This window comes from Typopeltis vanoorti, chromosome 4 (genome assembly GCF_054136105.1).
Source record: "Typopeltis vanoorti isolate ZY-2024b chromosome 4, IOZ_Tvanoo_1.0, whole genome shotgun sequence".
Lineage (NCBI taxonomy): Eukaryota > Metazoa > Arthropoda > Arachnida > Uropygi > Thelyphonidae > Typopeltis > Typopeltis vanoorti.
The window spans coordinates 40098114-40115889 of NC_143552.1; the positions used below are offsets into that span (position 1 = coordinate 40098114).

Consider the following 17776-nt stretch of genomic DNA (forward strand, 5'->3'; position numbering starts at 1 on the left):
CATTTCTCAGCTTTTTCAATAACTTCCAGAATATTTTACTACTTTCCTGATATTTATTCTCTATGTTATTACAAAAGTCTTCCCATGATTTCTGTTGACTAATTTTACACAATACTTTGCTTTCTTACATTTTTCTCTGTATTCTCTAAGAGCACAAACTGACTTACTTGCCAGGAACTTTCGATATGCTTTCTTCTTCTTTTTTTGATTGCCTCTTTAACTTCCTGAGTCCCCTATGGAGTTCTGATTTTTCTATCCTTGTAGATTTGCCACTGAATCTCCAAGTTTTGGTTCTTGTTTTCAAGCTCTTTCAGTTTTTCTTGCATAATGTTTATCTATTTAAGTCTACAATTCACATCTGATAGCTGTTCAACTCTGATCTGTTTCAAAAATTTATTACACACCCTTCTTTTCAATTTTATCCTGCTGAAAACTAAATAGTGATCACTTCCCATTTCAAATTCTCTGTATACTCTTGTGTCCTGAACCAGTGAGAAAACATCACTGTTGACAATAAGATTGAGACTTTGAGAGACTTTTCTTATTCCTTGCATCTTAGCTTCATGTGAATTTGTGCATATTTTTATGTTGGAACATGGTGTTACTAATAACTAGTCCATGTCCTGAGCAGAAATCCAGCAAGTACTTACCATTATTATTAGCTTTGTTCTTATATGTCTGGTAATAATTTCATGCTCTACTGTTTAGATCTTCAACAAGGACAAACTTTTCCTTTTTTTGTTGTGTCAGCTGCCTTATGTAATGTCTTGAAAAACTCCTCCACTTCTTCCTTAGTAGAACCTTCTGTGGAAGCATAAGCACAAATCTGTCTATTTCCAGTTCCCATTATGATAGTAGCCCACATCACTCTACTTGATGTTGCCTTCCATTCAAGAAGAGTATCCTCATATTTAGTGTTTAACATTATAGTTACTCTTCCTTTTCTTTTCCTGAATAATATTTGCACAGCTGAATCTAGAGTTCACATCTAAAAGCTTCTTGACTTTAATTCTTTTTAAAACTTTCCTGTAAACTCTTCTATCCTGAATCAGCATGAAGATATCATTATTGGCAATAACACAATATATCATATTATATCATAATGTAATATGAATGAAATTTAGAATATAGTTTCTATCTAGTATAATAATGCATATGAAGTGAAAATGCATTCATACAAAATTAGACTGGTGGTTTATACAAATAAGAAACTAATCAAGAATGCTGTAGCCTTCACATTAATTTCTCAGTATTCCATAACACACAGCATATTCTAAAAATTAAAGATTCCAATAAATTATATTCTTGGTTTAACCCTTTATCCAAGTACAAGAAAACGATGCTTGCATGTGAAGTGCCTTCACGACTGGGCTACTTCTATATAGAAGCTAATGAGTGCACATCAATTGCCTTAGTATCCCATAATGTGTAAAGCGCACACCCTTTTTGAAGTGTATAATACTATGCATTATGGAGAGTGCCACTACCCAGGCCAGTTTCAACCTTTATTTAGGTCTCATTAGTTGGAGTTAGCCCATGAAGATACTGAGATTTATCAATGAAGGAGTCATACATTTTTCATATACAATGAGGAAAATAGTATATCACAATATTATTAGATACTTCAGTTCAGAGATAGTTGTAGAAAGTGTTTTTACTTGATTTAACATTAAATTTATTACAAGAAATTATATTCTCGTTTAATCCTTTAGTAGTATAACCAAACAAATGTCTGTTCATTAAAAGAAATAAAAACCTTATGCGTGAAGTATCTTCATGGCCAAGTTATTTTTATATAGAAGCTATTGACTTTGCATCAAATTGCTTCAAATATCCAATAATGCATAGTACACTTTCTTTCATACATTCATATTGTTATGCATTATGGGAAAGGAACGTGCCTGTAAAAGAGTATGCTGTGCAGAATGCAATACTGAGATAACTGATGTGAAAATATATATAAGTAGCTCAGTCGTAAAGATACTTCATAGCAAGCGTTGTCTGCTATGATGTACAGGTAGTGAAATAAGAATATAATTTCTTGTCATGTATAATTTATTTTGAAACTAAGTAAAAAAACTTCATGTCACAAGTTTGAATAATGCATTAGTGATCTGAGTAAAACACTATTATTAAGTGAATTAGAATATTTTTACCACCAGCCATAGAATGAGAATTTTGCAATTACTGTACATTATCATTGCCATACAAAAATATGTCTGTACTAAACTACATAGATATTTTAAAGATTAAAAAAAAAAAGGGGAAAAGAAATACTAGACATAGTCATATCTCAAGGCTACTTCCAATGGTCTACTTAAAAAAAAAAATAGAAATAACAATGATAACTTTAAATGCAAAACAAAAAAAAAAAAAGTTCTGTTGATATAGCTAATTTAAAGATACGACAAAAAAAAAATAATTGAAATAAATAAATACAAACATTAGTAAGAAATGAATTAAGAATATAATAATATCCACATCATCTAAAACTTGTTGTGTCTTATATTATGAAATCTGATAAGTTTTGACAAATATGCTTCCCACCTGAAAAAAGCCCTTGCTGAAGACAAAAGTCTTTTAACTTTATTCTGATTTTATGTAAAAACTTCATGTGCAGTTCATTATTCAAGAATTCTTCTCTGTGCAAAATGTTGCTAATAGTCACCTGAAGGAAAGGGGAAAATTAGCTCAGTTTCAAATAAGTTTTATAAGCATACAGTTAAATTACTTTCTTCATTTGAGATGGATGGTTATCATATAAATAAAAGAATTAAATAAATTATATAATTCCCTTTTTTTTCCCCCAAAAGAGACTAGGAGAAACTCTTTTAGCTGTATCTTTTTCTTTTTGATTCAACAGGTAGTTGATCTCCACACTCAGCTGTGACTGGTAGCTGAATTTATTTCTGCTGACAGTTTGAGGATTCACAGATGAGTGTCAATATCTCAAGTACCGTACCAAAATGGCTGTATTGTTTGAAATAACAGGAGTTCTTTGATTAATTTTCTGAGTTATGAGGTTAAAAACTCAAGTTTTCAGCATTTAAAAACATACAGCAAACACCTATGATCTCAGGAACCACGTAGAAAGGCCTAGGAATAAACTTCCTCTTATCAGCAATTAGAATTGAACCTATAACTGTCTTTTTCTAGCAGTCTAGCATTATGGAAATATTACATCAAGGATAGACTACTAGAAGAATGACAATTATAGGTTCAATTCTAGTTGCTGACAAGAAGAATGTTATTATCATTATTACACATAATATATTATCATTATTACTTTGCCACTACATAAATTGCAATATACTTTGTCTATCCTCATAATTAATAACACTGGCCAACAAAAAAATTTTTTTTTCTGCTGATTATGATCTGACATTGGTTTTTTACTAATTTGGGTGCGCTGATTTCAAATATCAAACCCATTTTTCTCTATCACGTCAGGTTTCTCCTCTATGGCATTTTCTTTTTGCTAATTTGTAAGTTTTTGATAGTTCTAAGGAGGCAGTACTATTTAGAGGATCAAAAAAATCGATTTTTAATATTATTTTCTGAAAGTATGTACTTTTAAAAATCTGTTCCTAACTTTTTATCAAGAAATTCGAAAAATTCCCGAAGATAAGGCCTATTATTCAAAGCAGTACGCAGATCAGAATCGGAGCGCTCACCGCTCTCGCTTGTTAGTAAACGAATAAATGCGTAAGAACCTGCAGCGGCACGTACTGGCGCTTTGAATGCGAGAGAGGCCAATAACTGACCTAATACATTTAGGTAATGAAAAGTAGGCGATGACAACTGCCAAAAACAAATGAATGCTATATGCATCATAGCGGACAAAGAACGATCAAAATCAGTCAATCGTTAATCGATCGTGAAATCTATGAATGAGCACACGTTTCAATAAAGTCCCAGGTTTTTTTTGTCTTGTTAATTGTATGTTAGTCGGCAGTGAAGAAAATACATCATGTCTACTACTCAAAATTGTGTGAATAGTGTAGATTCCTTCTGCTACATTTGTGGTAGCTTTACTGTTCCCAGTCAAAGGACAAATATCACTGATTTCATTAAGAAAGTGTACTTTGCATACTTTGACATAAAAACTGCAGATCAGGACAAGTCATGGGCTCCAAATAAAGTGTGTAAGTCATGTGTAGAAAATTTACGACAGTGGAGCAAGGGAAAACGTCAAAAATAGCTTTTGGCATTCCAATGATTTGGCGTGAACCAAAAAAATCACGTAGATGATTGCTATTTTTTTTTAGTTCAGACTTCTGGTTACAATAAGAAGAATAAGAAAAAAATTGTGTATCCAAATCTCGACTCAGCAATTCGGCCAGTTGCTCATTCCAATGAAATAGCCGTGCCAATTTATAAAAGACGTTTACTAACAAGCGAGAGCGGTGAGCACTCCGATTCTGATCTGCGCACCGCTTTGAATAATAGGCTATATCTTCAGGAATTTTTCGAATTTCTTGATAAAAAGTTAGGAACAGATTTTTAAAACTACATACTTTCAGAAAATAATATTAAATAATCGATTTTTTTGATCCTCTAAATAGTACTGCCTCCTTAAAACTATCAAAAACTTACAAATTAACAAAAAGAAAATGCCATAGAGGAAAAACCTGACGTGATAGAGAAAAATGGGTTTGATATTTGAAATCAGCGCACCCAAATTAGTAAAAAACACGTCTCATATAAAAGTCAAAAAATTGTGTTGGCCAGTGTAATCCTTCTTTTCAATTGTCAGCTTTCAAGATAAGAATTAAAGCTGTTGCAACAGCAAAGAGTAATTTTAACATCAGATTAAACTAATCTTAAAACAATATAGTGCACATTCCATGCTGTCAAATATGTGTTTAATTGTTAGCTTAGTTGATTTATTATTTTCCTACCCATTATCTTCTTTGTTTACCTATTTAATGAGAAGAATAAACAGAATTTAGTATCACATTCTTGTTCTTATTGCACTGAGTGGGAGTACAAATCATTTCAGCTGCCTCTGAATTTCCATACATAACTTCCAAAAAAAAAAAATCAACTGGCTTTCCATACTACCTAGTAGTAGAGAAATCAAGCAGTTCAATGTATTATCCATTATTACATATCTTTGCAGTGTTAGTCTCTTCTGATTTTTCTTGTGCAATATGCATGAATAACATAACAAATGTCACAGTGCAATGTAGCTTATAAATAATTGGCTGCTTGAGAATGTGAGTAATGTGACCTCAATAATCAAGGAATTTTAGATGTTATCTTGCAGAGGAGGATTTGAATGGTTGGTTGATTGGTTTATAGTTTATTGGTGCAAGAACAGCAAAGGCCAGACTGCATCATAACATAGGTTATGGCAATACACAAGGTCAAAGGTTCATAAGAATGTGCAACATGACTGTAACCTATGTGAAGTCTAGCAAGAACAACTTCCTCTCTTCTCTTTCTACATTGACTAGAAATAAACAGTCAGAGAAAAATTGTAAGCAATATGCATGTACCAAAACCAAGCCAAGCAATGAAGTGTGTATATATATATATATATATATATATATATAAAATTACAGAAAAGGTTACAGCAGTACATAAACAGTCAAATAGAAATTAGTAAAAAATATGTAAGCACAAAAATTAAGTTTCACAACGCAGTATCTACATATAAATAAAATTACTGCAAAGCAATACATAAGATCAAACATTACAGCAGTATATAAATAGTCCAAGACAAACTAGTAAACAAAATGCATGTACAAAAACCAAGCCCAAAAATGCAGTATTTACATATACATAAAATTACAGCAAAGGTTACAGCAGTACATAAATAGTCAAAGAGAAATTATTACACAATAAACATGCACAAAAATTAAGTTTAGCAATGCAGTATCTACAGGGCTGGTCCAAGCGTATCTGATGCCCCTAGGCAAAAAAAATTTAGGTGCCCCTATACATTGTCTGTATACACATTTTTTCCCTGAACTATGTAGCAAAATCTGGTGCCCTGAAGCTTAGCACCCCTAGGCGATTGCATAGGTTTGCCTAATGATAAAACTAGCCCTGAGTATATACATATAAACAAAATTACAGTCAAATCTGTTTGTACAAATTAATTCTTTGCAGAAAGTTAAAAACATCATGCAATCTGTCTGAGTTTGATAACATCTGCCTGACTTATCTAGCCAAGCCATATAGGTAAAAATTTCATTCCTCTCTCATGTAAAGTGCTGGCACTCCACCAGAATATGACAAATAGTGAGACATGTATTGCATTTTTCACACATGGGAGGTTCATCAACCCTTCACAAATAAGAATGTACAACATGACTGTAACCTATGTGGGGTCTAGCAAGAACAACTTCCTCTCTTCTCTTTCTACATTGACTAGAATGCCAATACTTAATTTCAGGCGTAAAATTATATAATTTGTTTGTCAATGCTTCCTGTCATGATGACTGCCACTAAGCAATTAGCTTTGATCTTATAAACTGCCTGTAGTTTTGTATATGGTACTTTCAAACAGTACATAGAGAAAGTATGAGCTAATCTAGCAAATGCACCTGCGGTCTCATTTCCCTTAATTCCAATGTGGCTGGGAATCCAGCACAACTGAACATCAAAATTAAAGGTTTTCATTTTGTACAACAGGTGTAGCACTGGATGTGAATTATGCATAAGGAGACAGCCTGTAAAGAACTCAATAAGTTTGTATAAATTAAACACTTAGTAGTCGTTTTCTTTTATATGCACAAGTGCAAGCTGAATGGCATGCAACTCTGCTAGATAATTACTGCAATCAGGTGGGATCTGGTTGGAGATAGTATGTCAGGAAACACAGCAGCACAGTGAACACAGGTATCAGTTCTTGAATCATAAGTATAGATGGGCAACAAATGATGTAGTATGGGACTTCTGTAGCTCACAAAGTGAGAGAATGGAGTTGAAACCAGCCACAGAGGGATGTTGTTATGTTTCGGTGTAGGCAACATTCATGCCAAGCTTGCATAGTCTCTTTAACATGCATATGAAAAGGATGTATGGCAGTGATTCTCATGGAAAGACTTAGACTAAATAGCTTAAGGAAATGACAATGTACAATAGAATATACATTAAAATTAATTTTAATACACTTCCAATATTTTGGCAACGTCACGTTGCCATTTTCACAGAAACTTAAAAACAAGACATATGTATGCAAGCACAACAAACAGTAAATGAGGATGAAGCAGGAAGCTATTCTTTCTCCTAAAAGTCCTGATGGTGCCCCCTAGCAGGCAATGTTGGTATTCTTGGCCTGAAGGTCTTCTGATGTAGGTTTCCCAAATTTGGGGCAGTCTCATGCAACCAAATTTGTTGAGGTTTGGATTGTTTCTTAGGGCTGAGGCTGATTCCATGAATAGCTTTTCATATTTGAATTTACTACGGTGTATTATCATGGCTTTCTTCCACTGTATTCTATGGTGGGTATCCAGTGCATGGTCTGCAAGACCAGAGTAGCTGTACTGGTGAAACTGGATGTAATCCTTGTGTCCTGAAATTCTGATATTCGCTGTCCTGCCTGTTTGGCCAAAGTAGGACAGCCTACAGCTGCAAGGGTCCTGTATACACCAGGTAGGTCTAAGGGGGGGGATCTTTGAGGAGCGGATAAGGGATGTCAATTTTTTATATGGTCTGTAACAAGAAGTCATGTTTTTTTTGGATTTTTGTAATATTTTTTCGAGGTGCCTCGGATATAGAGAATGGTGATGGATTTAGAGTAATCCTTGTTGTGAAAGGGGGGGGGGGAGTTGTGGTTTATTGGTTTCAATATTTTTTGGATTTTTTTTGGGAGGGTAACCATTGGCTGAGAAAATGTTGAGAATGTGGTTTAGTTCTGTGGTTAGGGCATTGTCATTTGTACATATAAGTTTATCCCTGTTGTATAGTGTCTTAATGACTCCATATTGTTGTGAGGGAGGGAGGGGTTTGTTGGTGAATGTATCTGCCTGTATGGGTGGGTTTTCAATAAACTGAGAAAACCAAGGTTCCATCAGACTGGTGGGTGACTAGTGTGTCTAAGAAAGGAAGGCAGTTGTTTTTTTCCTCTTCAAGGGTGAACTTGATTTTGGGAGTGTGGTTGTTTAAGTGTGTTAGGAAGGAGAGGAGTGCATCGGAGCCATATGGCCAAATAGCAAACACATCATCAACATAGCTAAGCCATATGTGGGTTGGTTTTTGCGGGGCAGAGTTTAAGGCTTTCTCTTCAAAAGTCGCCATATAAAAGTTGGCCAAGGGTGGGGAGTGGAGAACCCATGGCTGTCCCCTCTATTTGTTTGTAGAATTTTCCTTACCAAACAAAATAGCCTAAGTTCATTGTGAACTGAAATAGGGCTGTGATATCGGGAGGAAACTTAGCTTGGATTAGCTCTAAGGATTCTTTGAGTGGGACATTTGTGAATAAGGAGGAAACATCAAAACTGACCATTAAGTCAGTGTGTTTGAGTGTAAGGTTTTCTATGCTGGCTTTGAAGTGGGCTTAGTTTTTTATGTGCGAAGGTGTGTTGCCAGTATAGTGTGTGAGAGCTTTGGCCAAATGTTTAACTAGTTTGTATGTGGAGGAATCAATGCCATCCACTATGGGACGTAATGGCACATTTTCTTTATGTATTTTTGGGAGTCTATAAATACGGGGAGGGGGGGGTATGGAGTTAAACTGTTTTAGTTTGTTAATGACTTCTACAGGCCAAGAAGTGACCTTCTTAAGGAGCCTGTGGAGCTTTCTAATTTGCAAGTTGGTGGGATTGTACTCGATAGGGAGGTAAGTAGCCCAATCTAACAATAGGGCACTCAGCTTACCTGCGTAATCCGTTTGGTTAAGCAATACTGTAGCGTTCCCTTTATCCGCTTTAGTGATTATTATTTCCTAGTTTTTCTTTAATTCTTGCAGAGATTTAATTTCCTTATTGGGCATGTTGGTTTTTGGTGGTTTTGCTTTGGTCAGAACACAAGCCACATCTAGTCTAATATTGTTGGCAATGTGGTTTGGAAGGTGTCATATCCTGAATTCAATTTGTATCATAATGTCTTCAGCAGGTATTCTTCTGGGCGCAATGGCGAAGTTGTGGCCACTTGAGAGAACATCGAGTGCTTCAGGTTTCAAACTAATTGACGAAAGGTTGACTATCTTGTCAGAAGGAAGTTGTGGTTTGAAATTCCAGTTCTTTTTTAAATTCTCAAATTTTTTTATGTGTTGTTCTCGTACTTTTTTAAATTCGTTATCCACAGCAGTGCACGAGATGTCATATAAAATAGACCAAATCTCGTGGTTTAAGGTGCTGGAAAGCTCATCTTCGAGTGCCTGGATAGCTAAGTTAGCGTCAGTCAGGGAACGGAGAGTAGCGGCGATTTGTTCCCTGAGCAAAGCTTGGCTGGCGCAGTTATAAATACGGAGAGTCTTTTGGAAAAAGAAACGGTGCTTGAATTTGACACAGTTTGGGATTACCTGATTATCCCAGCAGTATTTTAGGAAAGCGAGATGATTCAGTTGTCTTGATAGCTTCAACTTCATTTTACCGTAATGGCTGGCCTTGCGTGCAATGGAATCTCCGTGGATTATCGTAATTCTCGTGGAAAGGCTTAGACGTTGGTTATACATTCTTAATAAATAGCTTAAGGAAATTACAACGTACAACAAAATATACATTAAAATAAATTTTAATGCACTTCCAATATTTCGGCAATGTCACATTGCCATTTTCACAGAAACTTAAAAACAAGACACGTGCACGCAAGCACAACATACAGTAAATGAGGACGAAGCAGGAAGCTATTCTTTTTCCTAAAAATCCTGATGGTGCCCCCTAGCAGGCAATGTTGGTGTTCTTGGCCAATTGGGCTGAAGGTTTTCTGATGTAGGTTGCCCAAATTTGGGGCAGTCTCATGCAACCAAATTTGTTGAGGTTTGGATTGTTTCTTAGCGCTGAGGCTGATTCCATGAATAGCCTTTCGTATTTGAATTTACTACAGTGTATTATCGTGGCTTTCTTCCACCGTATTCTATGACGGGTATCCAGTGCATGGTCTGCAAGACCAGAGTGGCTATATTGGTGAAACTGGATGTAGTCCTTGTTTTCTGAAATTCTGATATTCGCTGTCCTGCTGGTTTGGCCAAAGTAGGACAGCTTTAAAGGACATTTAAATTTTATTTCAATGTATATTCTATTGTACGTTGTAATTTCCTTAAGCTATTTAGTAAGAATGTATGTCAGTGATATTGAGCTTCCCAACACAGAGAAAAGAGACTAACTAGTCCATATAAGATGATCTGGGAGAATACTAATGTTAATATTATGTTTAATACAATATTAATATTAAAGTACTAGTCTGCAAGGTTAGACGAGTGACTATCGCTTCCTAACCATGTGCCTGGGAAAGGAGTGTCCTGGGTTCAATTCTCATCGTTGACGTGAGGAACTTAAGAAGGATCTTCCTCAGACATAGCCAAGTTAGTCGGTCTTGGGCATGGAAAGGTGGGTTTTTCTTCCCAGTTTATCTGATGTTTTTCCTCCAGCAAGCAGGCAAACCGGCCCTGTGAACACACACACACACACACACACACACACACACACACTACAGTCAGGAATACTCAAGATCCAGCCATAGGACTGATTTGTCAGCAATGCCGGTCCTGAGCCAGGATAAGATTGGGGGATTGAGATGGTGCTATACTTCCCTGTAAAAAGGGCCTCACATATATCATCATATGCTATAAATAAATTAAAGTGCTGACATAAAATGGCACCAAAATCTCACAAGAACAACACATCAGCAACAAAAGTGACTCGAGCAATGGACTGCCCCAGTCAAAATAATCACTTCAAAAGCTAACAAGGATATCAGGTGTGAATTAACTCTAGATTAAAGCAAATCATTAGACAGATGACAAGGGAATTGAAAAAGTAGGTATTGAAAGGACAAGAAGGAAAAGCAAAAACGCATTGAATCAGGTAAGATTTCATGTAAAGATAATCAAGTAGGTAAAATTAATTATTAAAAAAAAAGATTCTTTTTTATAATGGTATGAATAATAAACATATTATGAATATTCAATCATAAAACATGTGATCATGACTGTGATTACTTCAAGTTTTCCAGGTGCTAAAATAAAAAAAGTTATCAAATGTAACGAAAAAGCAGAAAAGCAAAATAAAAGAGATGAGGTGGGAACAAATGATTTGTCTGGTAATAAATTCAACATGAGAGAGAATATGAAAGGATTGTTGGAAAAAGCAAGAGCAAAGAGGAAGACAGTGAAAATAGTCAGAATATTATCCAGACATGATAGAAATGAATTTAAGCAAACAATTCGATGCAGACAGCACAAAAAGAATGTTTGCAAGTGTTTGGTTGCATGAAGTAAGTTTGAGGGAAGAATGGATCTGTATAAGAGAGAGAGAGATGGCCTACACATGAATGTGTCTGGTATCAGAAGTCTGAAGAAGTTATTAATTGGTATAAGATTTAAAACAGAGAGTCACTCTGTTTTAAGTATCTAGTAACTAGATTATAATGGAAGAAATGGTAAGAATCTGTGCATAAGAGTAACTATGTTAATGACAGGAATGCATTATCATGGAAATAATTATGAGGAAAAATTACTGTGTTCATCCAGCACAGACTTTTTAAGCATGTACAAGAATATTTGCATAAGTAATACATTAGATGAGAAAAGAGAACTGCAAGTTGTCCAACTGGGTCATGCAAACTAGAGAAGTGAGTATACAAAAAAGAATAGAGATAATTTTATATCTGAACACGGATACCACGAGTATCAGAAACAAAGGAATACAGTTTGTTGCCTTAGTGAATATGTTGGAACCTCAGATTGTAGGCAATAGTGAGACCTGACTATTAGAGGTAAATATACTAACTGATATCAACAGTATAGTATACAGTATTTTTAGAAAATATATACATGATAGGAGAGGAGAGAGTGTACAGCTCAAGATATACTGGATGATTTGAGTCCAGTTAGAGTAAAAAGTTATGACTTCAATATTAGTAACAATTTTTTATGTAGCAGTGAGTTTTAAGCCATCTGGTGAAGTGGAGTCTTCACCAGATCAAATACGTGTGTGTGGTATTGTTAAAGACCTAGTTGATCAGTTGCTATTGATGATGGAATGGATTACCAAATAAACAAATAAAGGAATACAGTTTGTTGCCTTAGTGAATATGTTGGAACCTCAGATTGTAGGCAATAGTGAGACCTGACTATTAGAGGTAAATATACTAACTGATATCAACAGTATAGTATACAGTATTTTTAGAAAATATATACGTGATAGGAGAGGAGAGAGTGTACAGCTCAAGATATACTGGATGATTTGAGTCCAGTTAGAGTAAAAAGTTATGACTTCAATATTAGTAACAATTTTTTATGTAGCAGTGAGTTTTAAGCCATCTGGTGAAGTGGAGTCTTCACCAGATCAAATACGTGTGTGTGGTATTGTTAAAGACCTAGTTGATCAGTTGCTATTGATGATGGAATGGATTACCAAATAAACATGATGGGTGAAAAACAAGTAATCATCATGGGTGACTTTCATTCATCATCATCATCATCATCAAATTCCTGCCATGTACCCTCAAGGGGTGTACAGGATATGACAGTACTACATGAAAAAATTACATCATTACTAACTTCCTATCTACAATTTTCCTCCAAATCAGTCTGTTACTTGTCAAGACTCCAACATTATCAGATCTTATATTTCTATCGTCTAAGGCACTTTGTACCGTATCAATCCACCTATATCTTGGTCTTCCTCTGGGTCGTTTTCCTGCCAACCTGGCAGAGAACACTTGTTTTGCTAATCTTTCCTCTCCCATTCTATTTAAGTGACCATACCATCTGAGATTAGCTCTGCTAACGCATTCCTGGATGCTGACAATGTCAAGTTCTTTCCTAATATCCTCATTTTTAATATGATATTGCCATTGATGCCATCTGTTCACGCCTCTAATCTTTCTCAGGACTCTCATATCTGCGGTCTCTAGTCTTTGGTCAAGTGTTTTACTTCTGACCCAGCTCTCAGATCCATAAGTTAAAATTGGTTTGAACACAGTCTTGTATACAGCTAATTTAGTGTTCCGACTAATTTCTTTCTTATTCCATATGAATTTATTCAATTGACTTCCCACCATACCAGCTTTGCTGATTCTGTTGTCTATTTCTATATTCAGTTTACCATCTTCAGTAAAAATTGTGCCTAAGTAGCTGAAATGTTTTACTTGTTCCACAGGTTCTCCATTCACAACACAGTTGACATTTTCAATGATTCTGCCTATTTTCATTGTCTTTGTCTTTTTATTGCTGACCTTCATACCATATCTATTACAAGAGCTATTCAATTTAGTCAGAGAATCTTGCAGACTTGTAGCGGATTTATTTAGAAGTATAACATCATCCGCATAAAGCAAAGAGCTGACATTAACATCTCCAATTTTGATATCAGGTTTAATACCACATTCCTTCATAATGTGATCCATATAGATAATGAATAACAGAGGGGATAATGTACATCCTTGTCTCACACCAGATTTAACATTAAACCATCTTCCTGTACTTCCTTCAATTCTAACTGCTGACTCACAACTCAAATAAAGACTAAGTATTGCTTGATATAATGCCCCATTGACACCATATAACTGCAGCGTATTGAATAGCTTCTCTCTTGGCACCTTGTCATATGCCTTTTCCAAATCGACAAAACTTAAATACAGATCTTTGTTATATTCCCATGCTTTCTCGACTATTTGTCGTAAAGTGAAGATCTGATCCTGACAGCCTCTATTTGGCCTGAATCCAGCTTGTTCTTCACCAAGCTTTTCTTCCACAATTCTTCTCAACCGTTTCTCAAGTATACTTGCATAGATCTTGCCAGGAACACTCAGTAGGGAAATACCTCTGTAATTCTCACATTCAGTTTTATTTCCCTTTTTATATATGGGTACTATGAGAGCTCTACTCCAATCATCGGGAATTCGTCCCTCTGTCCAGGCTTTCTGAACTATGCAGTGCAGCCACTGTAAGACTCTTATACCACCATACTTCAGCATTTCTGGTCGAATATCATCTACTCCTGCTGCCTTTCCACATTTCAAGTCTTTGATGGCTTTTTCTACTTCAAGTATGGATATGTATTCCTGACTGCATGCCTGGTCAGTGTTTTTTATCACTGTGCTGTCATCACTGCTTGTTTCATTTAGCAGTTTTTCAAAGTAATTACTCCATACTTCAAGGATATCTTTTTCTCCTGTTTTCATTTCACCTTTATCATCTCTAATTCCTTTTACAGCACTCTTTCCTCCATTCCTAAGCTTCTTCAACAACCTCCAGAATATTTTGCCACCTTCTTGATATTTATTTTCTATATTCTTGCCAAAGTCCTCCCATGACTTGTTTAGCTAGTTTTACACACTGTTTAGCTTTCTTACATTTGTCTCTGTATTCTGTAAGAGTAAAAGCTGACTTATTTGCCAGGAACTTTTGATATGCTTTCTTCTTTTCCTTCACTGCTTCTTTAACTTCCTGTGTCCACCAGGGAGTTCTGATTTTTTTATCCTTGCACACAACCTCACCACATGCCTCTCTGGCAGAATCAATCAATGTTTCCTTCAGAGTTTGCCACTGAATCTCCAAGGTTTGATTCCTGTTCTCAAACTCTTTCATTTTCTTTTCAATAATATTTCTGTATTTTAGTCTACAGTTCACATCTGAGAGCTGCTCAACTTTTATTCGCTTTAAAACTTTCTTACAAGTTATTCTTTTCAATATGAAATTCAATTTTATTCTGCTCAAGACTAAATAGTGATCACTTCCAATTTCAAATCCTCTGTACACTCTGGTGTCCTGCACCAGGAAGAAAGCATCACTATCAACAATAACATAGTCAATGAGACTTTTCTTATTCCTAGCCTCTTCTCTCCATGTGAATTTGTGCACATTTTTATGTTGGAACATGGTGTTAGTAATAACCAGTCCATGTCCTGAGCAGAAATCCAACAGATATTTGCCATTATTATTAGCTTTGCTCTTTTCTCCAAATTTTCCCAAAATATTTTTGTATGTCTCACAATCATTTCCTACTCTACTATTTAGATCCCCAACAAGGACCAACTTTTCCTTTTTCATTGTGTCAGTTGCTTTTTCTAAAGCCTCAAAAAATTCCTCCACTTCTACCTTAGTAGAACCTTCTGTGGGACCATAGGCACAAATAAGTCTCATTGTCCAGTTCCCCATTCTCATATTTGCCCACATTACTCTACTTGAGACTGACTGCCATTTAAGAAGATTAGCCTCGTATTTTGTGTTGAATACTATGGCTACTCCTTCTTTTCCTTGATTGTCATTGCCTGAATATAACATTTTGTATTTATTGCTCAGAAAGATCTCACCAGTTTTGATCTTTTTTGTTTCAGTCACCCCTATTATGTCGATCTGGTACTTATCTAATTCCTCAGCTAGCTCCATTTCTTTGCCATTCAGGCTTCTTACGTTGATAGTACCGATCTTTAACTCTGGTGATGTTGAGTTGGGGTTTGTTTTCAGATTTGTTCCAGTAGCTGACTTTTCGCTGTTCGCCCTGGTTCCCTGGCGAAAACAACGGGGGCCTTGTTTAACCGGGCGACGCCCCAGCCAGCATGAAATTTTGTCATGTTGTACCATCATTTTTTATTTTGGTTTAACCAATAAGAATACAATTTGGTCGGCTAAATCCCAAATTGCCAGCCCATCCTCGTTCGTTCAGTATCAAAGTAGATACCCAACAGGGTGCACCACGAGAAGGTGAGGATTGGACATTAGGTCAGAAGCCCTGGTCGGTTCTCCGCATTCCTTTAAAGGCTATGTGGAGGTCTCCTCTCAGTTATACAGCTTTGACCCTTAAGCACCTCGTGACTTTCATTATCCAAACATTAATTGGGTAACAATGAAATCTCACGAGAAGAATGAAACTGAATTTACTGAGTTGCTGCAAAACAGCTTTTTCATGCAGCATGAGAGAGAAGGGAGTCAAGATCAAAGAGTGTTAGATCCAATTATAATATCAGAGGGGGTTTTAATTAAAGATGTAACTGTTCTGCTTCTAGTTGGTGAGAGTGATCATGATGCATTGACTTGAGAAGTGCCCAAATTCATGGATGTTCCATTCAGAAAAGTTTACAAGCTGAACTACAAAGCATAAGATTATGACCCTGAGGAGTATACAGGATTTTGTTCCATGGTATTGTTTTCTAGAGAGGAAGGATATTGGCAGTGCATGAGAAACATTGAAAAAAAAAAAAAAAAAAATTATACAACATCAGAATGTGTCCATAGTGATAGAAGAATAAATTAGATAGCAGTGAAACGGATGCGTAATCTTATTAAAGAAGAGATTCTCAAGGGAAAAAAAAAAAAAAAGATGCAGTGGAAGGAATACCATAAGGATGATGAAAGTTATGGAATTTATAAGGAGCAGACAAGAACAATTACAATTATTGCATGGAAAGATAAGTCTGAGCATAAAAAGAAACTGGCTCTGAAAGCTAAGGACAACCCAAAATAATTCTTTTGTTATGTGCAAGTAAAATGAATGAATGTGAAAGAATAACTCTACTGAATGCAAATTATATGCATGTGAAATGCAGAAGAGATTGTTAAACAAATGTGTGTCCATTTTGCTAAAAGCTATCAAACTGGTATATGCAACACTGAAGTTACTGCTACCTCTGTACTGGATGGAGAAAGTCAAGTATAATGAGAAGGTACTAGTGTTGTTGTTGTTGCACAAACTGAATAAGAATTATTCAGTTTGTGCAACAAATTCAGCAATAGGGACTGATGGGATATCAGCACGGATGCTAATAAGCGTGTTTAGCCAAACTGGCTGTGCCTTTGCCGTGGCTGTATAACCTGAGTCTCAGCACTAGACAGATTCTACAAAAATTAAAAGATTGTATGATAATCCCATTGTACAATGGTGATGCAAAGATGTTGAAAGTTTTTCCACTTAGTTATACTATAAATTAAAGATGCCAAGAAATTATATTCTTCATTTAATCCTTTATCCAAGTGTAAGCAAACAAAGTTTGCACCTGAACTATTTTTAGGACTGGGCAACTAGTGTATAATGCTAATGACTTCACTTGCCTTAGTATCCCATAATGCAAAGGCACATATCCTTACAGACAAGTATAATGCTATGCATTATGGAAAGGGTCACTACCCAGACTGGTTTCGACCTTTATTGAAGTCTCATTAGTGGGAGCAGATCCATAAGTGATATTATGAGAGATATTGAAGTGATGTTGCATTACAGGATACTAAGGTAATGTGAAGTCATTAGTCTTTATATACTAGTTGCCCAGTCCTGAAAATAGTTCAGGCACCAACTTTGTTTGCATACACTTGAATAAGGATTCAACCAAGAATATAATTTCTTGGCATTTTTAATTTATGGTGTAAAGATTGATGTGGCTAACTATCGACCTCTCAGTATCTCTGGAGTAGTAGTGAAGATTTCAGAAAAGTTAGTAAGTGCTCATATACAGAAATGGGCTGACAGAATCTATACTTTGTGAGTAACAGCATGGTTTACTAAGGGAAGGTCATCTTTGAGTAACCTGCTCATATTTTATAATAATGTTACATGAGGGAAATTAGATACATCATGTTACTTTGGGGTTTTTTAGCTAAGGCTTTTGACAGCATATAGCATGGAAGGTTCTTGCATAAGTTGAAGAATATGGATTTGGAATA

General features: G+C 35.6%; 1 protein-coding gene across 2 annotated transcripts in view; it reads right to left on the reverse strand.

The window, feature by feature from the left end:
* RhoBTB (Rho-related BTB domain containing) overlaps positions 1-17776 on the reverse strand; it is a 397556-nt gene that overhangs the window by 148454 nt on the left and 231326 nt on the right. For both annotated transcript variants that reach the window (XM_090391753.1, XM_090391754.1), the window contains one exon: positions 2548-2668. In XM_090391753.1, the coding sequence (XP_090247879.1) occupies positions 2548-2668 (121 nt within the window). The remainder of the gene's footprint in view (positions 1-2547; positions 2669-17776) is intronic.